Genomic DNA, 25,377 nt, shown 5'->3' on the forward strand with positions numbered 1-25,377 from the left:
TTCCATACCAGTGGTGCTTGAACATTTTTTACAGTGGGGGTGCTGAAAGCCAGTGGTCCTTACACATCCCTAAATCCTGTTCATCCCTCTCACCCTCCGAGCTGGGGGCCAGGAGCGGGGCTATGGCTCTGGACAGGGGAAGGGGAAGCTTATGGGGGCCAAGGCTGGGACCCCATGTGCAGGGCTGGGAGCAGAACTCCTGGGAGGAGCCTATGGTAGCTGGGACTCCATTTGCGCTGGTGTGACTAGAGCCCTAGGCACGAGGTCAGCAGCAGCCAGGAGCTGAACCTTGGGCATGGGGCTGGCGACAGTAGGACCCCAAGTGCAGAGCCTCAAGTGTGAGGCCGGAGAAAGCCAGGACCATGCATGTGGGGCCGCAAACAGAGCCCTGGGCACGGGTGCTGCAGTTGGGACTGTAGGATGCTGGACACGGGGTAGCAGGTGGCACCCCCACAAAAACTGGGGGCGCTGCTGCATCTCCCACACCCTTAGTTCCACATTGTAGATATGCACCCACTCTGTGCATTAAACGTTCTTCCCTTGTAAACTGTTAATACAATGAGAAGTGGTGGAGAATTTGCTGGTTTTTCTATTAGCATCAAACAAGTCCACCCTTAAACTGATTGTGCAATGAGCTTATGTTCTCAGCGAAGCACACAGTACCTATGAATGTGGACTGCAGTACAGATAGGTTATAAAATTGCCCCAAACTGACAAGGTTTCTCTAAACTAAAAATCCAAACACAGCCTGAATTATTAATGAAAATAAGCTCTCTCAACTGATTAACAGTAACTACCGCAAGCCTGGATTCAGCTGCAAAGCTGAACAGCTCTGTGAAACCACACAACATGGGAGCTCTGCGTATGGATTGCACAGGGGTAAATAGTCCATTATGGCCATTAACAGTAGATGACTAGCAGAAGATTCCAGTCAGAGCCTTTGTACATTAACAATCCCTTATGGCTGCAGGATGGTGGGAAGGCAATTAAAAGGGGGAAGTTAGTCTGTCATTTAAAGGAAATGGCACCCGCTACAAAAAGGACAGGGCCTCCACATATCCCAACAAGAGCACCATGTGTGAAACAGACTGCAGTGTGGGGACAGAAAGCCCCTTGGTATCTTCATCCTACTCCCAAATGGTCTGAGCCCTAATGTAAATCAGGATTAATGCCAGAGAAGTCAATGGAGTTACCCCGGTATAAGCAGGGTCTAAAAGAGGCCCAGCAGACAGCCAATGACAGAGCAGTAGGATGCAGTTAGTGAAGGGCACCGTATGTCAGGAGATGAGGGTTTTATTTGATTCCACTACTATCCCAGAGTGACAACACCAAGTCCCCAAGGTGATAATAAACCAGAGTTATTTTACAGGGCTACTCTGAGACCCAATGGGATTGATTCTCTACTCCCACCCACCAGTGTGAAGCAGGAATACTTCCACCGAAGTAAATGGGATTACACTAGTATAAAAGTTGTGCAAGGGGAGAGACCTAAGGTTTCTAAAAGGCTGTGAGATCCCCAGATGAAAGGTCTGATGCAAAGGAAATGGCACCCGCTACGCTTTTGGACCCTCTAGGAGCAGTGGTATTCTCAGGACAATGGCATTTTAATGAGCTATCACGCAGAGCAAACACCCCACAAACTACAAGCCTCACAGATTGTGGCTTAGTGAGTTGAGCATCTGAGATGTAACACTTGAACAGACTAGAATCATGTTAAAACATTTTTTTCTTCTTCAGAGGTGTTGAATCTGACTTCCATATTACGTAGGGTAAGAAAGAGAGCAGTACTGCTCTGTCAGATTGGCTACAGTATATTCCAGGGGTGGCCAAACTTAGGGTATGTCTACACTACAGTGCTAATTCGAACTAACTTAGTTCGAATTAGTTAATTCGAACTAAGCTAATTCGAACTAACGCATCCAGACTAAAAAACTAGTTCGAATTAGCGTTTTGCTAATTCGAGCTAGCATGTCCACATTAAGTGGACCCTGAACTGGGATAAGGATGGCCGGAAGCAGTGCCGGCAGGGCATCAGATGAGGACTTAGAGCGTGGAGCTGCTGCCTCAGGCTAGCCAAGGGCTGTGCTTAAAGGGACCCGACCCCCACACCGGACAGACAGTTCTCAGGGGTGCCCCGCTTGCAAAGCAGTCCTGTCTTGGAGTACCCTGAGTGCCCACACTAGGCACATCACAGCACTCGGTCATCAGACCGGCTGCACTTGCCGCAGGCTGCCATCTGGGGAGAGGGGGCAATCGGGGGGCTGCAGGAGAGCTTCCACCCCCAGAAGCCCGCAGAGCCAGCCCCGTCCTCCCCATCGGGGGCTTGTACCCCATTCCTCCCTCACCTCCTTCCACTTACCCTTCCCTAGCCCCCCTTCCTGATGTACAAAATAAAGAAAACGTGTGGTCAAAAATAGAATCTCTCTTTATTGAACAAAACTCGGGGAGACTGGGAAAAGGAGGTGGGAGAGGGGGAGAGAGAGAGTGGGAGAGGGGAGGGCAACTAAAATGATCAGGGGTTTGGAACAGGTCCCATATGAAGAGAGGCTAAAGAGACTGGGACTTTTCAGTTTAGAAAAGAGGAGACTGAGGGGGGATAGGATAGAGGTCTATAAAAGCATGAGTGGGGTGGAGAGGGTGCATCAAGAAAAGTTCTTCATTAGTTCCCATAATAGAAGGACTAGAGGACACCAAAGGAAAGGAATGGGTAGCAGGCTTCAAACTAGTAGCAGAAAGTTGTTCTTCACAAAACAAATAGTCAACCTGTGGAACTCCTTGCTGCAGGAGGCTGTGAAGGCTACAACTAGAACAGAGTTTAAAGAGACGTGAGATAAAGTTATGGAGGTTGGGTCCATGGAGTGGTATTAGCCAGGGGGTAGGAGTGGTGTCCCTGCCCAAAGTTTGTGGAAGGCTGGAGAGGGATGGCACAAGACAAATGGCTTGGTCACTGTCTTCGGTCCATCCCCTCCAGGGTCCCTAGGGTTGGCCGCTGTCGGCAGACAGGCTACTGGGCTACATGGACCTTTGGTCTGACCCAGGACAGCCATTGTAAGCTCAGGGCTCAGGGTCGGGGGTCTCAGTGGACCACCTTGATTTTTATGCACACCTACTCCTGGGAGGCCAGGCTGGCAGCTCTCCTGCCCTAGACGGCCGCTTTCCTGTGCCTAGTGCGGAGGTCGTGGACGAGGTCCACGATGTCCGCACTAGACCAGGCGGGTGCCCGCCTCTTGCGGTCCTGGGCAAGCTCCTGGGAGCTGCCAGCCTGGTCCCGGGAAGAGGGGGAGGGCTGGGGGGCATCGGGTGGCTGGCTCGAGCCATGCCAGGTACAGGGTCTGCTAGCTGGGTGCTGACAGGCTTGCACCTGGCACGGGCACCATAGCCAGCCCGTGCCCCTTTAAGAGGTCCGGGGCCGGGAGGGGGGCAATAGAGTTTCCCTGGTGTTGGCCAGAGTGGCCACCAGGGAAAGCTGGGGAGGGCTAGCCTCCCACTAGTTCGAATTAAGGGGCTACACACCCCTTAATTCAAACTAGTAAGTTCGAACTAGGCTTAGTCCTCATAGAATGAGGTTTACCTAGTTTGAACTAAGTGCTCCCCTAGTTCGAATTAACTTTGTAGTGTAGACATACCCTTACTGAGCTGCAAACAATAATCTTCAGAGGTTCAAGATCCAGGCACACCTGCCGAAGATCGGGGTTTCTGCTCTGCAGCAGGGTGCAGAGGCTAGGGGCTTCAGCAACAAGCAGGGCTGAAGCCCCATCAGGAGTCTACCTCAGGGCTGAAGTTCCTTAACTCCACTCCCCACTGGGCAGAAGCCCCATGCCCAGTTGTGGACAACCTGTGGCCCATCAGAGGCTCTGTGTGTGACCCCTGAGACATTTTGTTTACCACTGCCTATGAGCACGGCTGCCAGATTCTGCTACAGGTTGCACCTCTGAAAACCGTCACTCTGGCCCAGAAACATTGATTCTCTTGGATCAGAGAGCCCGGGAGCCTAATGGCAGGAGGGCCAGCCAGGAGCTGGGGCAACAGGGTTGGCCACCCAGCTAGGGGTAGCATGGCAGCATGGGGTTGGAACGCCGCGGCAGCCCTCAGCTGCGCGGCAGCCTCCGGGAGCACGGGGCCGGAATCCCACAGCAGCCCCCTGGAGCATGGGGCCAAAGCCAGGGCCCTGCAGCAGCCTCTGGGAATGCAGGGCTGGGGCCAGAGTCCCATGGCAGCTCATGGCAAGCGGTGCCAGAGCCCATGGCAAGAGCTGGAGCATAGACTGCCGAGTGAGCCAACAGCAGTTGGGCGAGCAGCCCAGGAAGGCTGGGGAACGGGGCAAGGCAGGGTGCTTGCTGGGGCATCCGGCCAGCAGCAGGCAATGGGCTTGGGGGTGGTGACAGGGGAAAATTCCGGCAAATTCTCTCCTTCGGGACCAGTCAGGTCTAACCGGTAGTTTCCTAACAGTATTGCTAAAGTGACACGCAGCTAAAGCAAGGGCAGGAGACTGTCCTGGTTATAACAATCTTGCAGCCCACTGAGATGAAATAGGGCCACTCCTCCGGTGCACTTACTAGCCTAAGTTGCTCATTGCTGCTCTAACCCCACCAGCCCACTGCAGGGCAGAAACCCTGAGCTGTCCTCCTCAGCCCACTGGATGGGCAGAAGGGCTCTGTGAGCAACACTTAACTGTAAAAGAGACGCATGAAGCACAGTTGAGCCACCTCTGGTATATTCCTTTGGGTATGTCTACACTACCCTCCTAGTTCAACTAGGAGGGTAATGTATGCATACCGCACTTGCTAATGAAGCCCGGGATTTGAATTTCCCAGGCTTCATTAGCATAAGCGGGGAGCCGCCATTTTTAAATCCCCGCTGCTTCGAACCCCGTGTAGCGCGGCTACACGGGGCTCGAACTAGGTAGTTCGGACTAGGGTGCCTATTCCGAACTACCGGTACACCTCGTTTCACGAGGAGTAACGGTAGTTCGGAATAGGACCCTAGTCCGAACTACCTAGTTCGAGCCCCGTGTAGCCGCGCTACACGGGGTTCGAAGCAGCGGGGATTTAAAAATGGCAGCTCCCCGCTTATGCTAATGAAGCCCGGGAAATTCAAATCCCGGGCTTCATTAGCAAGTGCGGTATGCATACATTACCCCGCTAGTTCGAACTAGCGGGGTAGTGTAGACATACCCTTTCTGAATCTACAAGAATCTGATTCAGGGCCCAAAAAACAATTATTGTATTATTTAAAAATGCCAATGTTTAAAATCATATCCAGTGACGCAGTGAAACAAAGTAGCAGACACACAAGCGAGCGCAGCTGTGGAAGTTCAGTGAATAGACTGGCTGATCAATTGTTTTGTGTCACACCCCTACTTTGAATGCATGTCTGGGTACCTTTCTCCAAAGCTCCACTCCATCTGCCGTGCGATGGTTTCTATTTCCAAGGGAAAAGGTATTGGTCTAATGGGAGGAAGTTACTGATAGCGCCTTTAATCAGCTTTTACCCGTTAGGGACAAGTGCAGTGATAGGGGAAATCAGACCGCTGGAGGCAGAGCTGTGGCTCAATAATTCCCACTCAATTTAATCTCTGCTGCCTCTCCCAAATAATGGCGACTGAATCCATACTGTATCAGAAATCAGCTGAGAGAAGTTCTGAGCTGCACAGGAGGCGTGCACCAGCTGACTGAGGTGTATCAGTCATTTACACTCAAAGGCTGGCTGAGTAAACCAGGGTGACCCATGAAAGACAATGATAATACAGGTCTGCATATTATTTTGAAGATAGGAGCCTTATCAGGAACTAGATGGCTTAAGGGAGTGATGACTGGCCACAGTGCCTTTCACTGCCAGGTCACTAGTCTGACTACAGCTCAGCCTGGAAGTGACTGAAAATCATGAGCCTTTTCATAACAAAAGGTCGGCACAGCTCTAGCTGTAGTGCCAGGGATTGCCACTGCCAGGTGTGACTGATGAAGAAACACCCCAGGTTCCAGAACCGGTCACAGCAAAGTGAGTGAGGGGAGCGAGTTGTAACACCACGTTCTCGTCAAGGAAAATGTCTTGTCGCCAGTCCCTCTGATACGTATCAACAGGCCTGCTCTTACCGGGGGAAGCTCTCAGCCCTCAGAGTTTACGTTTCATGGGCTGCATGCTTTGCTGGTTCTGTTATTAGAACCAACCGGCAACCAGCAAAGAGCTCTTCCTCCAGGCATAATTCTGTACAATCAATGGGACATGCCCATTATCATACTGAACAGCAGAATTTTGCCAGCTAGGCAGACTTCATCGCAGTGTAACTCCACCAACCTCAGTTTGTTCCAGCAATGTCCTAGGAATGAGGAGTAACGGTAGTTCGAACTAGGAAGCCTAGTTCGAACTACCTAGTTCGTGCCGCGTGTAGCCGCGCGGCATGGGGTTCGAACCAGCCGGGATTTAAAAATGGCGGCGCCCGGCTTATGCAAATGAAGCCTGGGAAATTCAAATCCCGGGCTTCATTTGCAAGTGCGGTATGCCTACATTACCCCGCTAGTTTGAACTAGCGGGGTAGTGTAGACATACCCTATGAGAGGCGGTAAGGGTGGAGGGAACAGGAGCTGGTGCTGGGGGAAGCCAGCTTAAAAGCCGGTTTCCCCAGGCTTGGTGCGAGCAGGGGCTGCTCCGGCAACAGCCCCTGGCTGCAGCCAGCCCCAGAAGCTGCTGCCGGAGCAGCCCCCACCCGTGGCCAGCTGGGCATCCGCAAACAGGGGCTGCTGGACTCAGCACAATCTGGGACCGAGCAGTCCCAGCTCGTGTGGGACTGGGACTGCTGCGCCTCAGCATTTTAAATGTAGCAAGAGCCTCCCCTTATCCGACTAATCGTGTACAAAATACCCATTCCTTAACATCCTTAGTTCTCAGTGGAGCTCATGGAAATCATTTTCACAGACTGGACACTGCTTTCAAATCGCTGCCCAGAATATTAAAGAATAAGGCAATCGTTACTGTCTTGATGATCTGGCCTCATGGTTTCTTTGCACTACTGCGATTGGGAATCTGTGGATTCAGTTTTATTGTTTATCATCTGGGCTACAGCAGCACTGAGAGGCCTCATGTGATGTCAGGGCTCCATTGTGCAAACACATGGTAAGTGACAGTCCTTGCCCCCACGAGCTTCCTATCTGAATAAACGAGACAGACAAAGGGTCAGAGGGCACAAAGATACACAGGCAAGTGAAGCAACTTGCCCAAGGTCACAGAGAAGGTCAATAGCAGAGTCAGTCTCCTGAGTCCTAGATCAGGGCTGCACTGGAACACTTCTTTCCCCTGGCAAGCCAGTCCAATTCTCCCATTGTCTGGTCCAGCAAGGGCTGGAGGCATGGCAGAGGCAGCAGGCTTGTTCCTTAGGGATGTGGCGGGTATACCTCACAGTCTCTACACAGACCCCCAACAATACGAAGTCTTGGGCTGTGATCTCTGAAGGAGATCCACTCTAGGCCTCTTTAGTACACTTGAAATTCTTTCATCCGGCAACCTTGGGAAACAGATTATGCCAGCCTATGGGATTTTCTGGATAATGGGAGTTCACCATAATGAAGAGTAAACAAAGTCTATTACGAAAGCTTTTGTATGTACAAACCATTATAGCAGGGGTGGGCAATAATTTTTAAAAAGGGCCCACTTCAGAAATTTCTGAAGTGGCCCTAGGCCACCTGGGAAAGGGAGGGGCCTCAGGCAGAAGTGGGAGGGCCAGGAAACTTCTTGTCCCCTCCCTCCCCCAGTTAGCTTGGGGTGAGAGAGCATGAGAAGTCTTCACCCTCCCTCCCCCGCCTCTAGAGAGAAATACAGGATGTTTTAAAACTAGGGTTGCCAGATGGTTTCAACAAAAGTCCCGGACACACTTGACATTGCATCACAATCTACATTACAACTTATTTAGAAAATACCGGACAGTTCTATTTTCTCAATTTGTTTCCCAAACAGAAAGTTCAAATACTGGACTGTCCAGTTCAAAACTGGACACCTGGCAACCCTATTTAAAACAGCTGGCAGTTCCCTCTAGGCACCTAGCAGTAGGAGATGGTGGCTCGAGAGACGAGCTGGCTGTTTTAAAACAGCCAGGGTTTCTCTCTAGCCCAGGGGTGGGCAAAGAGCCCTCTGCAGGCTGCATCCAGCCTGTGGCCTCCCTGCCATTCCCCCACCCCCAAGCCAATAAGGGCCTGGGGACAGGAGAGCACGCGGCAGACAGAGAGACACACTGGCTGTTTTAAAACTAAAGGGGTGTCTTTCTACCCACTGCGCACCTACCAGGGCAGGGACAGGACGGGAGAGACTTTGCGTGCTCCCCACCCTGATTGGCCTGGGGCGGGGAGCGCGCAAAGCTCTTCCCCCGACCAAAGGTGCATGGCAGCTAGAGATAAATGCTGGCTGCTTTAAAACAGCTGGCGTATCTCTGTAGCTGCCGCACACTCGTGTGCTACTCCACTCTCAGGTCAATTAGCGTGGGGGTGGGGGAGCGGCAGGGTGGCCACAGGCCGGATCCGGCCCACAGAAGGCCCTTTGCCCACCCCTGAGTTATAAACAACATGTATAACATGCCATAAGATAAATCCTTAATGCACTGTACATTTTATTGGGGGTGGGGTACGGAGTATGGGAGGGAGGGTGCGGGGGCAGGGTGGGGATAGTGGTGTAGATTCTGGGAGGGAGAAAGGGAACGAGGATGTGTGAGGTGGAAGAGGGTGTGAGGTCTGGTCATGAGGGGGATGAGGGTGGGGTGCTTACCTGGCGCCCTCCTCCTGGGGGCACATGTGGCCCCACCGCTCCCTGACCCACCCCTCACTGCTTCCCCTGGCCATGAATCACAGACTGGGAGTGGCGGGGGAAAAGCCTCCACATAAGCACTTTGCTGTGCTGCCGTTCCCCCAGTGGGGGGGGGGGGGGAGAGAAGCAGTGCGTGGAGCCACTTCATCTTCCCCCTGCCAGGCAACGCCCACAGGCCTACAGCTTGTCTGGATACAGCCTGCAAAGCTAGGGGCTTCCCCCCACCCCTGCAGTGGAAGCCAGCCCTGGGGTCAAGCAGGGATCCAATCCAGGGGTGTTCCCAGATCACAGGCACCTGGATCAAGGAGGTACAAGTGTAATAACAATAAGATACTACTGGGGGCTGTGCTCCCTGCTGGCTAAGCTTGCCAACCCTCCTCCCCCTGGGGGTAGGCAGGTCCAGCTCTTCCCCTGGCTGCCAGGGAGGGCTGGGGTCGTGCTGGTCTCTCAGCCACCCCCCAATCGCTGGGGAGGGCTCAGGCCACGCCAGCACTTGTCTCTCAGCACCCACCCTCTACCCCAGCTGCCAGGGTAGGGATATTAAATATTGGTTAATTGAATAGCTGATTAACCTCACGAATTCTTATCGGTTTCTCAACTAGTCGATAGTCCCTGGGGTGAGTCCGGCAGTCAGCGCGCTCCAGCTCCACTCCTGAGGAGCCCCCTGCCACTCCGCGCTGCTGCCTCCAAATCAGAGGCCGCAGTGAGGGGTGTCAGGCAGGACCACGAGGGAAGCCAGTTTAAAAAACAGCTCCCTTCATGGACCAGCTGCCAGTCACCTTGTGCTGCTGCCTCTGAAACAGAGGAAGCAGCGCAGGGTGGCAGCAGCCCCTGTCCAGGGGGCGGAGAGCTGAGCTCTCGGACCTAGCACAAGCTGGAACTGAGCCAGGTTGCTTGCCCGCCTGGCTCCTAATACACTTTAAATGGGGGGGGGAGAGGGGGAGGGGTAGGTCCTGGACCCAGCGCAAGCCAGGACTGAGCTGCGCTGCTGGCCAGCCTGCTAAAAAATGTACTGGCAAGCGGGGGGGGGGGGGGAGGAGGGCAATGTGTGTAGTCTACAGCAGTGGTCCCCAACACGGTGCCCGCGGGCGCCATGGCGCCCGCAGGGGCATTTCAATGCGCCCGCCAGGTGCTTGGGGCTGGCCTGGCCCCGGGCACATGGCGCATGGGCGCTTGCGGGGGGAGCGCCGGGCGCGCGGCACTCGGCGGGAGGGGGGAGCGCCGGTCCCGGGCGCGCGGCACTCGGCAGGAGGGGGGGGAGCGCCGGTCCCGGGCGCGCGGCACTCGGCGGGGGAGGGGGGGAGGAGCAGGAGCGCCGGCCTCGGGCGCGCGGCACTCGGCGGGGGGGGGGGGGGAGGAGCGCTGGCCTCGGGCGCGCGGGACTCGGCGGGAGGGAGGGGGTGACGGGGAGCGCCGGCCCCGGGCGCGCGGCCCTTAGAGGGGGCCCTGCCCCCGGGCACGCAGCTATGGGGGGACCCCCCCCCGAGCGCGCGGTAGGTGGGGCCCCGCCCCCGGGCGCGTGGATGGGGGGGCGCCTCCGGTCCCCGCCCCCTGGCGCCCGGCGGGCAAACGGCCACGCCCCCTGGCGCCCGACAACCTAAAAGGTTGGGGACCACTGGTCTACAGCATTAACCCACACGCTTTTGCTTACTGGTTAATGGGCTACAGCAGGCATGTCCAAAGTCCGGCCCGTGGGCCAATTGCGGCCCTTGTTCCGATTTAATAAGGCCCCCGCTTCCTCCCCCTCTCCTGGCTCCCCGGCGCTCTTTTGAACTGGCGCGCCCAGTGCGCCGCTTCTGGCCGCGCCGCCGCCGCCGCCCATGGCCTCCGCGGTCCTAGAGCCTGCCCTGTAGGGCACGTCCGCAGCCCCGCTCAGCTGCGGGTTCGCCCTGCCCCCGGGCCGCCGTGAGGCCGGCGTGCCCTGCACTCTCCGTCCGCCTCCGACCCGGCCCTCATGCATGTTCACTTCTTCAAATCTGGCCCTCTTTGAAAAAAGTTTGGAAACCCCTGGGCTACACTATTATATCCCTATGCCGGGGAGGGCTTGGGTTGAGGCCATGCCACTGCCGGTCTCTCATCCCCACCTCCGCCATGGGGGTTGGTGGCGCTGGGCCAAGCCCGTGGCAGCCCCAGCTCCCCCCAGGCACTGGGGAGGAGGCGGGGGGAGGCCACATGGCACCATGAGGGTGGAAGGGTGGCAGGATGAAAATTTGTCCTGCAGGACACAGAGTGATGTGATGATGTCACTCTGTCATCCCTCAGGAAATTTTTGTATATATCTAGAGAGAGAGTAATATCTGCACTGTGCACTATGGCAACAAGCAGCTCCCCTTCCTAATCTCTTTCTTTGAAATTAAGCAACATATCTTGTTGCATTTGTTTTTGTAAAACAATCTATCTAATCTAAAATATTAAAGTTTGGAAAATATGAGATTAAAGTTAATATGCAACTTCCGGCCGAGCAAGAGACCCTGTTTGCTTGTGGTGCCGGCTAGCACATCACTTCTCTTCCCTTCCCAAGCTGTGAAGCAAGTGTTCTCATCTCAGTTTTGAAAGTTAACAATGTGGCAGCACCACATCTGAAAACCCTTTAAGACACTGTTCTTGTAACGTGATGCTTCTAAGAAACAATAAACTGCGTTTTAACTCAACCAAACTGTTACTGGAGCAGCCAAATCAGTTTAATGCAATCGAGCTGAGTCTTGGAGCAGCCAAATCAGTTTTAACACAACCAAACTGAATCCTGGAGCAGCTGAATCTCTGGCCGTTGACTATGTAGGAGCCCTGGAGACAATTCCAAAATAGAATGGGAAACAGAGATACAGCTATCTCATTGGCAACAAGCAGTTCTTTTGTAAAGCAACCAAGCTCGAGAGAGGGTGTGAAGAGCAACAACACTAACAATATCCCGCAGATTCAGAAAGGAGGCACAGTGTGATTTCTCAGAAACAGAAACTTCATCTCTGGAGCAATAGGAAGCTTGGTTCTTTTGAAGACAGACATTTCAAAGCAGCTCTGACTGGAACGATTCCTATGGCTGTGTGGTTTACTCAGTGTAAAAACTTGGACTCAATCACTAATGTTTCAAAACCTGCGGCAAATCCAGGGTGTGATACCTATAGGGTTGAAGCTGCTAACATGGGCTAGACGGTCTATGGCTATGTCTAGACTGCAGGCTTCTTTCGGAAGAAGTTTTTCCAGAAGAGATCTTCCGAAAAAACTTCTTTCGAAAGAGAGCGTCCACACAGCAAAAGCGCATTGAAAAAGCGATCTGTTTTTTTGAAAGACAGCATCCAATCAATGTGGACGCTATCTTGCATTTAAGTTGTGATTACAATGGATGGAGTGGCCACCAGGGCACCTGTGCTTTTTCCTGAAGGCCTCTTCTTTCCAAAATACCGCTCTTCCCCCTCCACACACGCCTTTTTCCGAAAGAGCTCGTTCAGAAAAAGGCTTCTTCCTTGTAGAAAGAGCAATCTCAGAACCCCCGCCTCCCCCGCGTTCTTTCGACTTTCTGTCGAAAGAATGCAATAGCAGTGTGGACGTAAATGTAGTTTTTCCGGAGAAATGGTCGTTTTTCCAGAAAAACTCTACAGTGTAGACATATCCTGTGGCTACGTCTAGACTGGCATGATTTCCCGCAAATTCTTTTAACGCAAAAGTTTTCCGTTAAAAGCATTTGCGGAAAAGAGCGTCTAGATTGGCACGGACGCTTTTCCGCAAAAGCACTTTTTGCGGAAAAGCGTCCGTGCCAATCTAGATGCGCTTTTCCGCAAAAAAGCCCCGATCACCATTTTCGCGATCAGGGCTTTTTTGCACAAAACGTATCTGAGCTGTCTACACTGGCCCTTTTGCACAAAAGCTTTGCGCAAAAGGACTTTTGCCCGAACGGGAGCAGCATAGTTTTTCCGCAAGAAGCACTGATTTCAGACAGTAGGAAGTCAGTGTTCTTGCGGAAATTCAAGCGGCCAGTGTAGACAGCTGGCAAGTTTTTCCGCAAAAGCAGCTGCTTTTGCGGAAAAACTTGCCAGTCTAGACACAGCCTGTGAGTAACTGAGAGGCAATGAATGTTTAACATAGTTAATCAGGCTCCAAGAGCACTCCTAGAATTCTTTTATACATATGGCGATAATGACAGCAAAATAGAACTAAAACATTAGTCAATGAAAAAAGCAGAGAGTCATTGAAAACAGAAGGTCAATAAAAATATAGGGCCAAATTCTGTGTTGATTTACGCTCTGTGTGATCCCACCACAATACAGAGGTTCTCACGGGTATAGATCAATGCAGAATTTATCTCATGAACTGTACGTTTGAACCAGTCTTTCCCAATAAGAAATGCAAGATTCTATTTTTAAGATTTTTATATATCTCAGCTAGTCCCTTCTCTCTTGTAGACCACATTTGCTGGGAGTAGCACTTTATGTCAGTAAATTCCAATCAGTGTTGTGAAAAGCTGAATGTTTATACTTGAATTACTAGTAGTCTGCTATTCTTAGCTAAGTGGTTGTAATCACAACACAGTAACCCTTAGCCAGCCAGGGTTGGAAAGGATGGTACTAGGGAGGAAAAGTGACTCCATCAGTTCTCCCCAGGATTGTACAACCCATAAGAACGGCCATACTGGGTCAGACCAAAGGTCCATCTAGCCCAGTATCCTATCTACCGACAGTGGCCAGCACCAGGTGCCCCAGAGAGGGTGGACCGAAGACAATGATCAAGCGGTTTGTCTCCTGCCATCCCTCTCCAGCCTCTGACAGACAGAGGCCAAGGACACCATTTTATCCCCTGGCTAATAGCCTTTTATGGACCTAACCTCCATGAAATTATCTAGCTTCTCTTTAAACTCTATTATAGTCCTAGCCTTCACAGCCTCCTCTGGCAAGGAGTTCCACAGGTTGACTACACGCTGTGTGAAGAAGAACTTTCTTTTATTAGTTTTAAACCTGCTCCCCATTAATTTCATTTGGTGTCCTCTAGTTCTTCTATTTAGGAAACTAATAAATATCTTTTCTTTATCAGCCCTCTCCACACCACTCATGATTTTATAGACCTCTATCATATCCCCCCTCAGTCTCCTCTTTTCAAAACTGAAAAGTCCCAGTCGCTTTAACCTCTCCTCATATGGGACCCGTTCCAAACCCCTAATCATTTTAGTTGCCCTTTTCTGAACCCTTTCCAAGGCCAAAATATCTTTTTTGAGGTGAGGAGACCACATCTGGTTCAGTGCTAATAGATTTGCCCAGCAGAACATCATAAACATGAAAGGGCCAATTCCCAGTCCCACTTCTGTTTAACTGAAATATATTCCAATGTGCAGTGATAGAACACTACAGTTACGCTAGCAAAACCATGCTGTGTCATGTACAGACAACTGGAAAATGAGAGACATCCCATGACCAGTATTCCTCAGCTGCATATGTCTGGACTGAAATAATGACGTTTCTTTCCTCTGACTCCATCTGTCAGTTTGAAGAGAGCTGAGCAGGGTCTTTGTGACTTTGGTGAGAGTCAAGGGAAGAGGAGTAGATGTTGCTACGGTACCTTTCCTTTGCCCCTCCTGGCCAAGGGGCACTACCTTCAGTACAGTGCTTTGGGGAGCAGTAATGGAGAGGTAGCTGGAGAGGGACATGGACTTAAAGGGAGCAGTGGAATCCAGGAGTCAGGATTCTGCTATCTGTTCTGTAAATCAACCCCCTTGCTCTACTGTAGTGGCTTTACTTTTTGTATTGGCAACCCTGGGTGCTGACAGCTCACGACCCCACCGTAACCAACACGTGACCTGCTGAGACTAATAAACCACAACCTCATTTGAGAAACCCTGCTCTAGTGGTTGAAAGCAGCACTGAAGGCTTCAGCCTTTTTTGTTTTCATCATTAATAAGGCATAAAACCAACTCTGTGTGCACCCTGGCAAGCAGAGAAATAAGAGCAACACCTACCCATCTCCCTGAACTCCATGTTCACAAGTTCCAACCAGCAAGCATCAATCTCATCCAGGTCGTAGCGGCTCACTCCTTGTGCGCATGTCCTGCTGACCTCCGAAATCTCAGAGACAGACAGTCTGCTTGGAGAAACCTGTGGAGGAGACTGCTCTAGCAGGGGCATTATCCTAGAAGAAAAGGAGAGCATGAGAAAGAGCTGCAGTAGGTAAAAAGAATCTATCATTAGAAACCTGACCCCAAACTGTTTCTCACTGACGTCTTGATTCCACCAACAGTGATGCATCTGCTTAACTTTAAGTAATCCCATCATGAGCAGTCCCATCAAAGTCAGCAGGGTTACTTGCATACTTGAAGGTAAGCACGTGCAGTATTATGGCTCTTATGCACATGCCTAAATTTTCATACCTAATTTTTATAACTTAATTTTCATAAGTGATTTGGGGTGCTTCAAATTTGGAGGCCTGACTTGACCCATGCAGGCAGTGCTGAGCAACAACCCAGTGAAAATCCAGTGTCTGGGTTGGGCCCCCAAAAATGAGCTCCCAAAACCACAGGTTGCTTATGAAATCTCGACGATTTTTCTGACACAAAACACATTTAAAAAGTCAAAGATTCTGCCCACACACAAAAACTGTATCATTTTATTACATCATTAGCGTTAGGGCCATGAACCCCACTTTGTATGGATGCAGTTATCATGGTATAAAAGTCCATACATAGGTACAGTGTATTCTTGCATGAGAAGGGGCATACGCTCCACTAGTACAAGCACTCGGATGCTGTTATAACTGCATTCACACTAGGGGTTTCTACAGTAGATCTCAATAAAAAAAAAAATCACCTGCCTGACACAGTTATACTGTGACACAATCTGTGTGCAGACTAGGCCTAACACACAGGAAGAAAATTCTCCTGTGCTGACACTGGTGTTTGTGTCTTTGTAAACATCAGGGTCCCTATTCATGTACCAATGGCTTCACAAATGAGAAGAATGCCGAATGTTCAGCACAGAAGCAAAGCCTCATGTATTTTATCCCTGACCTCACAGCAAATCTCAACGTTCAAGTGACCCACACTGAAGACACTCTTGGGGTATGTCTACACTGAGGCTTCTTGCGCAAAAGTTCTTGTGCAAGAGCGCGTCCACACTGCCATTTGCTTTTGTGCAAGAACGTCCATGGCAGTGTGGGTGCTCTCTTGCGCAAGAAAGCTCTGATGGCCATTTCAGCCATAGGGGTTTCTTGAACAAGAAACCCTGGTTCCCATCCACACTAGCCTTTTTGTGCAAGTGCTCTTGCGCAAAAAGGCGTATTCCTCATGGGAAGAGGAATAACTCTTGCACAAAAAGCTCTCTCTTCTGACAAATCTACTGTAAACTTTCTTGTGCAAGAATGGGCTTGTAGTGTGGATGCTTTGCAAGTTTTTGCGCAAGAACACATGTTCTTGCACAAGAAGCCTGCAGTATAGACATAGCCTTGGGACAGAATGCACCTTTGCAAGATAAAACTTGTACTGCATAGGCACCATGGGAAGTGCAAACTCTTTTTCAGACATCACCTTATTATTGCATCTGAAGCCTCAACTGCTTTCCATTAAAAGGAACAATGGCATTGTGGGAGACCCTGAGAGTTACTGGCTATTTTGACAGGATGCTAAATCTTTGTCATTTATCTACCAACCCACAGAAATCTTTGCCATTGCAGGTGTTGTTTTTAAGTGATGTATTTGCACAAGCAGTGATGAATGCAGTAGAACATGTGCCCTGCATCTTTTTAAGTATGTCCCATGAGCTGTAACATCACAAACAGGGCATGGATTGGCTTCCCCTCCACATACCGTGGCATTGCCTCTAGCTGGGAAGCAGATGGTCAACAAGACAGCCCAAAGAGAGGTAAAGAAACCACCAATGAGCAATTACACATCACTAATTTTCATTTCCCTAAAATAAAATGGAATAAAGAGCCTCCAGGAGAACAACTCAGCTGCTTAAAGTGGTGGATAAAGGAAGGTGTTTAAAGAGTTAGAGGATGCTATTACTGCTGTAAAAAATACTATGCACTGCTTGCAATCTGCGTGGGGTGACTGCCATGTGATGAGAAAGAGAAGGTCGTGTCAGGGTAAACAGGACATGACACCAAAACGAGCTTTTTTGGGAGGGTGGGTAGAATGGTTTTGATATGTTTAAAAAAAAAACCCATGAAAACAGAAAAATATCCACATTCAACTTCGCTAAGTGTTAGGCTTTTAGGTACTGGTGAGGCTGTGCTTTTCCAAATGTGCAATAAAATACTATCCACAAGAGACGTGCATTATTTAGCAGAGCAAGGGACTAGGATTCTGGGGGCCTGGGCTGCATTTCTATTTCTGTCGCTACATTGCAGCGTGAGGTTGGGCATGTCTCTTACCCTCTCTATCTTTTTGTTTCTCAATCAGTAAATAGGGATAACACCAGTTATTTGCTTCACAGAGGGTTTGAGCATCTGAAATTGCTCTAAGAGCGGAAGGATGGTCTGGTGGCTAAGGCCCTGACTTGGAACTCCTGAAGCAGGGTTTAGGTCCCAGCTCCATCACAGACTGCTTTGGCAAGTCACTTAGGGCTTGTCTAGACAAACATTTAGCTTGTGGCACGGTGGGGTGTGACTCTACCTGCGCTAGCCTGCCATGAGCTAACTGGCCATGCAGACCCTGCTGATGCTCAATAACAATCTGTTGATGCACTTTGATCTAATGCTCTTTGAAACTGTTAATGTGGATCAGCAGAGTCCAGAGAGTGCATGGAAAGACTAGTTTGTGGTGGAGTTTCCCCTGCAGCTTGCCAGAAACTCTTTGGTTTGTGTAGATAAGCCCTTATTCTCTCTCTGCTTCCCACGTATAAAGTAGGAAGAATCATCCTTCCCTTTTTTGGCCCTTTGCCTTGTCTATTTACACTTTCAAATGTTTGGGGTAGGAACTCTCTCCTAAAATGTATAAATGGAACACATGATACAGTGGGGACCGAGGTTTGGTTGTGTCCTTTGGGCATCAGCTTAACACAAGATCAGGCCCAGAGATCTTCTGCACTGCTTGGTGATCCACAGAAGCAGTGGAAAGCATTAGTGCAGAAGGTACGTGAATGCGAATCCCACGGATTAGCAATAAAGCCTAATGCACACTTCTGGCTGAGACAGCATGGATATTTGTAAGTTCATTTTGAAACATATATGAAGATTGCTGTAATAGTAGAGCCCTACAATCAGGGGCGTATTTGCCCAACTCCAGGACTGCACACTGAAAGAATTGAGATAACTGAGCTTATAGTCAAAGCACAGGTGAAAGAAAGTAAAGTGTGCATCTGCTGGTTGGGGCATTTTCTGTTTAATTTTGGGAAACATGTAGCGAGTCCAAAATACCACAGATGTAACTCCACTGAAGTCACTGAGCTTCGCTGGATGAACTTGGCCCACAAGGAATGAACTTGGCCCACACTCTAGACTGACACCAGAAGCAGCTCTGAATGTGTTTGTGCTGGCTGGGCTACTCAACTGTAAGGAGTGAGTTTGGGGGATGCACACGAGGAGCAAGTTTTCCAAACTCCCTCTAGGTTGCTGTAACCCCTCAATGTGCACAAAGTCCCTTTGTTTTAGCTAGAAACTAGACAGAGAGGTATAGGCTCCATTCAGTGACATAATGAAGTAAACCCCCTTTGTGCATCTGGCTTCCTAATCACCAGGCTTTCTGAGACGGAGACAGGATTCCAGCTTGAGAGCCCGCTGTGCCGCATACTCACCTGCATGCTCAGAGAGCTGCTGCATAAGCATTCGCAACAGCCATTGAAAATGCTGGGATCATCTGGGGACTTTCCTTTTCTCAACAGCGCTTTCCTTTCCAAGGAAGCCTGCCAATACAGGGCGGAGGTCTTGCCTTCTTCTGCCCGCTGTGCTTTCAGAAGCCCAGCTCTATAAATGCCTTATTGTGCCATTATGCTTCCTAAATCCTGGCTTTCATATGTAGAAAACGGTTAAACAGGCATCTTAGCACCAAACAAGAACAGTTTGTAGCTCTGCAGAGCTTTTCATCTAGGAATCCCCAAGTGTTCTACAACCATGGATGAACAGAGCCTCACAACAGCCCAGTTTATAGATCATGGAACATACTAATCAGTCCAAACCAGTCCACATGATGAGGCAGTGAAAGACTTGTGCATGGAACCCGGGAATCCTGATTCCTAATGCTTTAAACTCTCTATACTGCTCTACAATTAGTTTGTCTTCCCTCTCCCTTTTTAATGATGCTCCCAGTCACCTAGTTCTGCAAAGGAAAGCTGCCCATGCTTGTGATGCCATTACTCCCTGCACACAGCTATCTACGGACAGGAAGGAAGTAACATTAACAGCCATTCCACACATTCCTTTTCTCCCAGAAATCACTCTCCATCACTTTAGTCTGAGCAGAATGTATTGAAGGTTTGTACAGCAGTGTTTCCTATAAGATGAGCACTTGGGCAGCCATTCAGGGTTAATTCAGGTGCCACCCAGCTGAACAGCAGAGCGCCCACAGTCCACAGCATGTGTGCACTTCCACACATGCCTCGGTGCACATAAAATTTATTCTGCACATGGATGGAAAAAATTAAGAGGGAACATCCTTGTAAAGAGCCCCAAATGGGCAACATTTTTATTTGCAAGTTTGATCCTGAAATGATAAAGAGTTAGCACAAATGTACAGGGGGCCACCCGACTCCAGTTAGAGCTCTATTTATTCCTTTTCCCTGGCTCAGGCAGGTCTATGTTACACTGGAACCTACTAGGCACACTAACATGTCTGAGGCAGCCTCTGGCACGAAAAAACCCACACAGTGCACTGAACTGTGTTAGGCCAGCTATATCAAGGCTTCTCCTTAACTCTAAAAGCAGGGTGGTCCCACAAGTCTTTCATTTATTTTTACTGCTCCCTTCAGGGAATTCCTTAGCCCCAGGCAACATGACAATAATACAAGAGAGAGCAGCTGTTAGTTCTTTGTGGCAGTGTCAGGCTTTGTCTACACTTAAAAGTTTAAAGCACAGCCATGACAGCGCTTTAAACTCAAAGTGTAGCCACGACATGAGTGCTGGGTGAGAGCTCTCCCAGCGCATGTATGTCTACACTAGGAAATTATTTTGAAATAACTTATATTGAAATAATAACTATGAAAATAACTATTCAGGGCCGGCCCACAACATTTTGGCACCTGAGGCAGGGAGCTCAAATGACTCCCCCATGCTCCCACACTTGCGCCAGAACTTTGAAAGGTCTCAATTCTGCCTTCTTCCTGTTCTACTCCTCTCATGGTACTGCTCTGTCACCTCTGTGCATCTAGAGCAGAGAGAATACAGATGCACCAGCAGCAGACACAATTTTCTACACTCTGGGTCCTAGTGGCGCCCCCCCCACAGTCTGGCACCTGAAGCGGCCGCCTCAGTTTGCCTCATGGTAAGGCCAGTCCTGAGCTTATTCCCCGCGGAAAGCAGGAGTACAGATTTCAAAATAACCAGCCTATTATTTCGAAATAACGGGCTTGGTACTGTGGACACTCTGCTTATTATTTCAAAATAAGGGGGGTTATTCAGAAATAACTCCCTAGTGTAGACCAGGGCTCGGGGTTTTAGGTGGTAAACCATTTCCATAAGAGGAGAAGTTACTAGTGTTCAGAGCACAGCTCCCAGCGCTGTAGCCTGGTCCACACTGGCACTTTATAGCACTGTAACTTGCTGCACTTGGGATGGGGGAGGGAATATTTTTTCACACCCCAGAGCCAGAAAATTACAGTGCTGCTAGGTGCCAGTATAGACTTGCCTTTGTCACTGAATGCATTTTCCCCACAATGCATGAGAGAGCTTGCTGGCTTACCCCCCTTCTGCCACCATGTCCAACAGCCTTAGGAGCCATTCGTTCAGCAGGCTGTTCTCCTGTGTTTACAGCACATGCACCACAGTCCTCAAGGATGTAAACACAGAGCAGCTGAAGTTGTTTTACAAAGCAGCCCAGTGGTCTGAAGACAAGCCCAGGAGTCAGAAACTCTTGAGTTCCAAGCTTGGCTCTCCCTCTTGCTGAGGCCTAAGCCACTTTCTGCCTTCTATTAAATCAGCTTCCTACTATTACTGGCTTCAGGAATAATAAACATGACATCACATGCCATTCATTTTTAATGACACATCTTATTCTTTTTCAAAGTAGGTGATTGCTATCAATAAAAAGTCAGCTGTTCTTCACACACTCCATTCAGCAGAATCCCAGACTTTAAGAGAGCCATCAGGAACGACCAATACAAAAGCTTTGGGCCTAGGTTTCTGTGGGAACAATCTATCTTCCGAGGAATTAAATACTTTCCTCTCAGACCATGAAGTATTAAGCCATTCTTCCTCTTCATGTGGTGCCTTTATTTCTTCCTGTCTTGCGAGCATTACTGCATGTCTGTTGGCAGCAGCCTCCCACATGTTTTGATTCCGAAGTCAAACAAATAACCCTACCTCTGGCTAAATCTGTCTGCATCAATCTCCTCACACTGGTCCCTGTGATATCAGAGGGTTTTTCCCCCCTCGGAGCTCACTGAAGGATCACTGAGAATAATCACGTGGACAAAGTGCCATTTCAGGAAAGCAATAGCTACCCTGGATTTTTATATAAACTGCTCTGTACAGAGCTGGGAAATCTAATGTGAAAAAGCACAAGTGAAAAGTAGGCTACTCCAGACTCTGATGAGATGTGGTAAGCCAAGCTATGACAGCTATTACAGTCATTTACTTTGAGGGCTATCAGACGGGGACGAGAAGCCAATGAAACTCTTATTATTTTTACACTATGAAGTTAGAAGCAGAAGAATGTGGTCGTTAAGGGAAGAGTTGCCTTCTCAAGGAGCTGAGGAACCAAGTCTTGCTCAGTGAGGTTCGGTTTCCATAATAATGAGTAGATGCTGACCTATGCCAACCAGAAAGGACTGTGACTAGGCAGGTTAGCAGCTACCCAGCGGGGTTGCCAACTTTGAAAACTATTCCGGCAGATTTTTTCCCTCTCCCCCAACATGATGGAATGTCATTTTCTTAAACTATCCTATTAAAATCTCCAGGATGGCTTTCAATACTCACTGGGAAATGGATGCCAATTCTGGAAGGCTCCTGGCCAATCCTGGAGGGTTGGCAACCTTAACAGGCAGACAAGGCTTGAAGCCTAACAGGCTCATCTGCACATTCCCAATCACACCTTATCCCACCAGCCCCAGTACCAGATAAGTGGGGGAAGCAATCCAAGAAGGTGATGGGGCCATGCCTATTGTATTTTGTACTGGGGGTCTTCTGCAAAAACAAGGCCCGCCCTTTGTTTTGGGGAATGATCACATACGTGCACCCCAGGGATCCAACACTCTTGCAAAAAGCACTGAACTGACAAGGCTTTTCTGGAGGAGTGCCAAGCAGCCACATTTGATCAGCTGTAATTGTGGGTGAGCAATCTGGATGATATGGGATGATACCTTAAAATCCCCAGTTAGGAAACAATGACAGGCCAGATACCAATCTCATTTACACTGAATAACACTGAATCACTACCTTACAGCAGATCAGAATCTGCCTGCAAGTCCTGCATTTTGAAGCTGTTCCTCTCTGGGGGAGAATGAAAGGTTGGAGCTCTTTACCCACCCTCTGAACGAATGTGAGGTTAATGCTTTGTCTTAGGTGAGATGAGTTTGAAACCTCAGCTCAGCCACCAAACACCAAACTCTCACATCCCAAACCCATCACATGGGGAAGCCTCTGCAGCCCACCCTCTACTAGTGGAGAGAGACTATGGGGTCAGTGGTTCCACTCTCTAGAAACAATGAGTAGTCCTCTACTCCAGTGGTTTCCAAGTGTGTTTTTTTTTCTCATGACCCAGCTGCAGAAAATTGTTGATACTGCAACCCAACATCATGTGACTAGAGTGTGGATTGAGGAAGAGAGCTTTGAGGTGGAGAAGGGGGCTCCACCTCTGGGAAGAGGATTGGGGGGGCAGGGCTGGGGCAGGAGGGGCTTACCTTGAGTGGCTCCCAGTCAGCAGTGCAGCAGGGATGCTAAGGCAACTTCGTGCCTCTTGTCACCACTGACCACGCTGCACCCCAGAAATACCCAGCAGCAGGTTCTCAGACAATAGGAGTGCGGAGCTAGTGCTCGGGGCAGGGGCAGTGCACAGAGCCCAGTACGCTCTCTCCACCACCTAGGAGCCCAGCCTCTTGCCGGCTGCTTCTGGGGCACAGTGCTGTCTGCAGTGCCAGGACAGGCAGGCAGCTGCCTTAGCACCCCCATTGGTCACCTGATCCCACTGCAGCAATGAGACCTAGTGCTCAACATTCCATAACCCAGGACTAGGTTGCAACCTATAGTTTGAAAACCACTGTCATACTCCACACCATTTCCACTGAACCTGCACAAGCTCTACATAGGAATGTATAATGCTACAGCGACATACTCCTGAGGCACCTCAGGATGAATTGATGGGCTACCAAGCAGAAACTCACTGAGAATTCCTCTTAGTTTGCCCCCCGCCCACATGCACACATATGGAGATCTTCTTGGGGAGACTTTGCAATTCAGGGTCCAATCCAATTCACAGTAAAGTTCATGGAAAGGCTCCTACAGACTTTGATGGGCCTTGGACTGGATTCTTGAGCATCTAACTGGAAATATTAAAGGTCAGAATATGAGCTATATCTTGCATTGATCTAAATCACCATAGGCCAATTCCCACCAGTGATACATCTAGTTCTGTATTGCAATACACCTCAGCTATTACAAGGGAGTTATTCAAGTGTTCCTGGAGTCACTCAGATCAAAATATCTTTGAAACTATAGAATCATGTTCTAAAAAGGTCATTTCACTTCCTTATCCTTTCCAGCTAAATAATCTGTGCCCAGTTCTCCCTTAAATACAAAAGACTTCTTTTGAATTCAGTGAAGTTAACTCTTGCATAACATCAGTGTAACTGAGAAGAGAATCAGCCCCATTGATTATTACAATGTTTAATGTGGGCCAGATTCTGACTGTGGTTGTCATGTCCCTAGCATCAGAGACAATTATTTATAATTTACAGCACCGCAGAAAATATCAGATCTTGCTCCTGGAGAAGACATTAAATCAAGGCTCTGTCTGCTCTGTGTATATGTTCAAGCCCCCAGAACACCATTTGTAAGAGATGGGATGTCCTAACCAAAACTTCCTCTATGTGACACACTGCTCATAATGTGCTATAAACAAGCTATCTACTACACTGATGGCACAGGAATCCTTGTAGATAGTACTGCAGAAGGTGGCTGCCCTGCTGCATGTATATAGTGAGTGGGGCTCTTTGGGATGCTTTGCAATGAAAGGAGGCGCATACTATGTTCCCTCTAATCTTTTCCATCCATGTGCAGAATAAAATTTGTATGTGCATCGAGATACGTGCAGATATGCACCACCTATAGAAACAAAATCTAGCTGTGGGTGCTCTGCTAATCAGTTGGGTGGCATCTGAATCACTCCTCAGTGGCCGCAGAAGTGCACAGTTTACAGGGAACACTGGTCACATATCACACTTCCGGAATGATTCTGGACATTGTGTAGTAAGAACCAGGATGAAGAGAATCACAGAATCCTAGAACTGGAAGGGACCTGGAGAGGTCATCAGGTCCCGTCTCCTGCCCTCACGGCAGGGCCAAGCACCATCTAGATCAGAGGTGGGCAAAAGGGCCTCCATGGGCTGGATCCAGCCCAAGCAGGTTGACCCGGCCCTCAGAGGCCATGCCACTCCCTTGCCCTTAGGCCAATCAGGGCTAGGGACGCCCCTGGTGGTGGGAGGAGACTTTGCGCACTCCTCCCCTCTTGTCCCCAGGTGAATCAGGGCTTGGAGGAGGGGGAGTACATGAAATCTCTCCATCCCTGCCCCCACCCTACAAGGGAGTGCTGCACTTAAGTCATATCTACCAGCAGCTGGTGTTTGACTTTCAGTGCCAAGCCCCTTGCGGGGGGAAGGGGGGGGGAGAGAGAGAGGAGGAGGCTTTGTGCACACGCCTGCCTCGGAGTCCTCATTGGCCTGGGGGCGGGAGGGGAGTGTGCAAAGTCTCTTGCACCCTGCCCTCTGGCATGCAGCGCTTAGGGTTGACTCTAAGCACTGCTGCTCCCCAGGGGCGCCTAGAGGGAACTGCCAGCTGTTCTGATTACCTAGCGGTTCTCTTTGGGGGAGGAAGAGACTTTGCACCCCCCCCACCCCCAGACCAATCAGGGTCTATGGGTGGGGAATCACAGAAGTGTCCTGCCCCTGCCCCTTCTCGGGCAGCCCAGGGCCACTTCAAAAATTTCTTAAGTGGCCCCCAGTCAAAAATTATTGCCCACTCCTGATCCAGATCATCCCTTAGGGTATGTCTACACTACCCTCCTAGTTCGAACTAGGAGGGTAATGTAGGCATACCACACTTGCAAACGAAGCCCGGGATTTGAATTTCACGGGCTTCATTTGCATAAGCCGGGCGCCGCCATTTTTAAATCCCGGCTCATTCGAACCCCGTGCCGCGTGTAGCCACGTGGCACGGGGTTCGAACGAGCCAGGATTTAAAAATGGCGGCGCCCGGCTTATGCAAATGAAGCCCGGGAAATTCAAATCCTGGGCTTCATTTGCAAGTGCG

At 49.9% G+C, this 25,377-nt stretch overlaps 1 protein-coding gene across 5 annotated transcripts in view; it reads right to left on the minus strand.

Annotated features, from left to right (window-relative positions):
* JADE2 (jade family PHD finger 2) overlaps positions 1 to 25,377 on the minus strand; it is a 181,840-nt gene that overhangs the window by 63,061 nt on the left and 93,402 nt on the right. For all 5 annotated transcript variants that reach the window (XM_014570002.4, XM_006116055.5, XM_075900395.2 and 2 more), the window contains exon 5: positions 14,729 to 14,898. In XM_014570002.4, coding sequence (XP_014425488.2) covers positions 14,729 to 14,898 — 170 coding nt within the window. The remainder of the gene's footprint in view (positions 1 to 14,728; positions 14,899 to 25,377) is intronic.

This window comes from Pelodiscus sinensis, chromosome 16 (genome assembly GCF_052426305.1).
Source record: "Pelodiscus sinensis isolate ZL-2025 chromosome 16, ASM5242630v1, whole genome shotgun sequence".
Classification (NCBI taxonomy): domain Eukaryota; kingdom Metazoa; phylum Chordata; order Testudines; family Trionychidae; genus Pelodiscus; species Pelodiscus sinensis.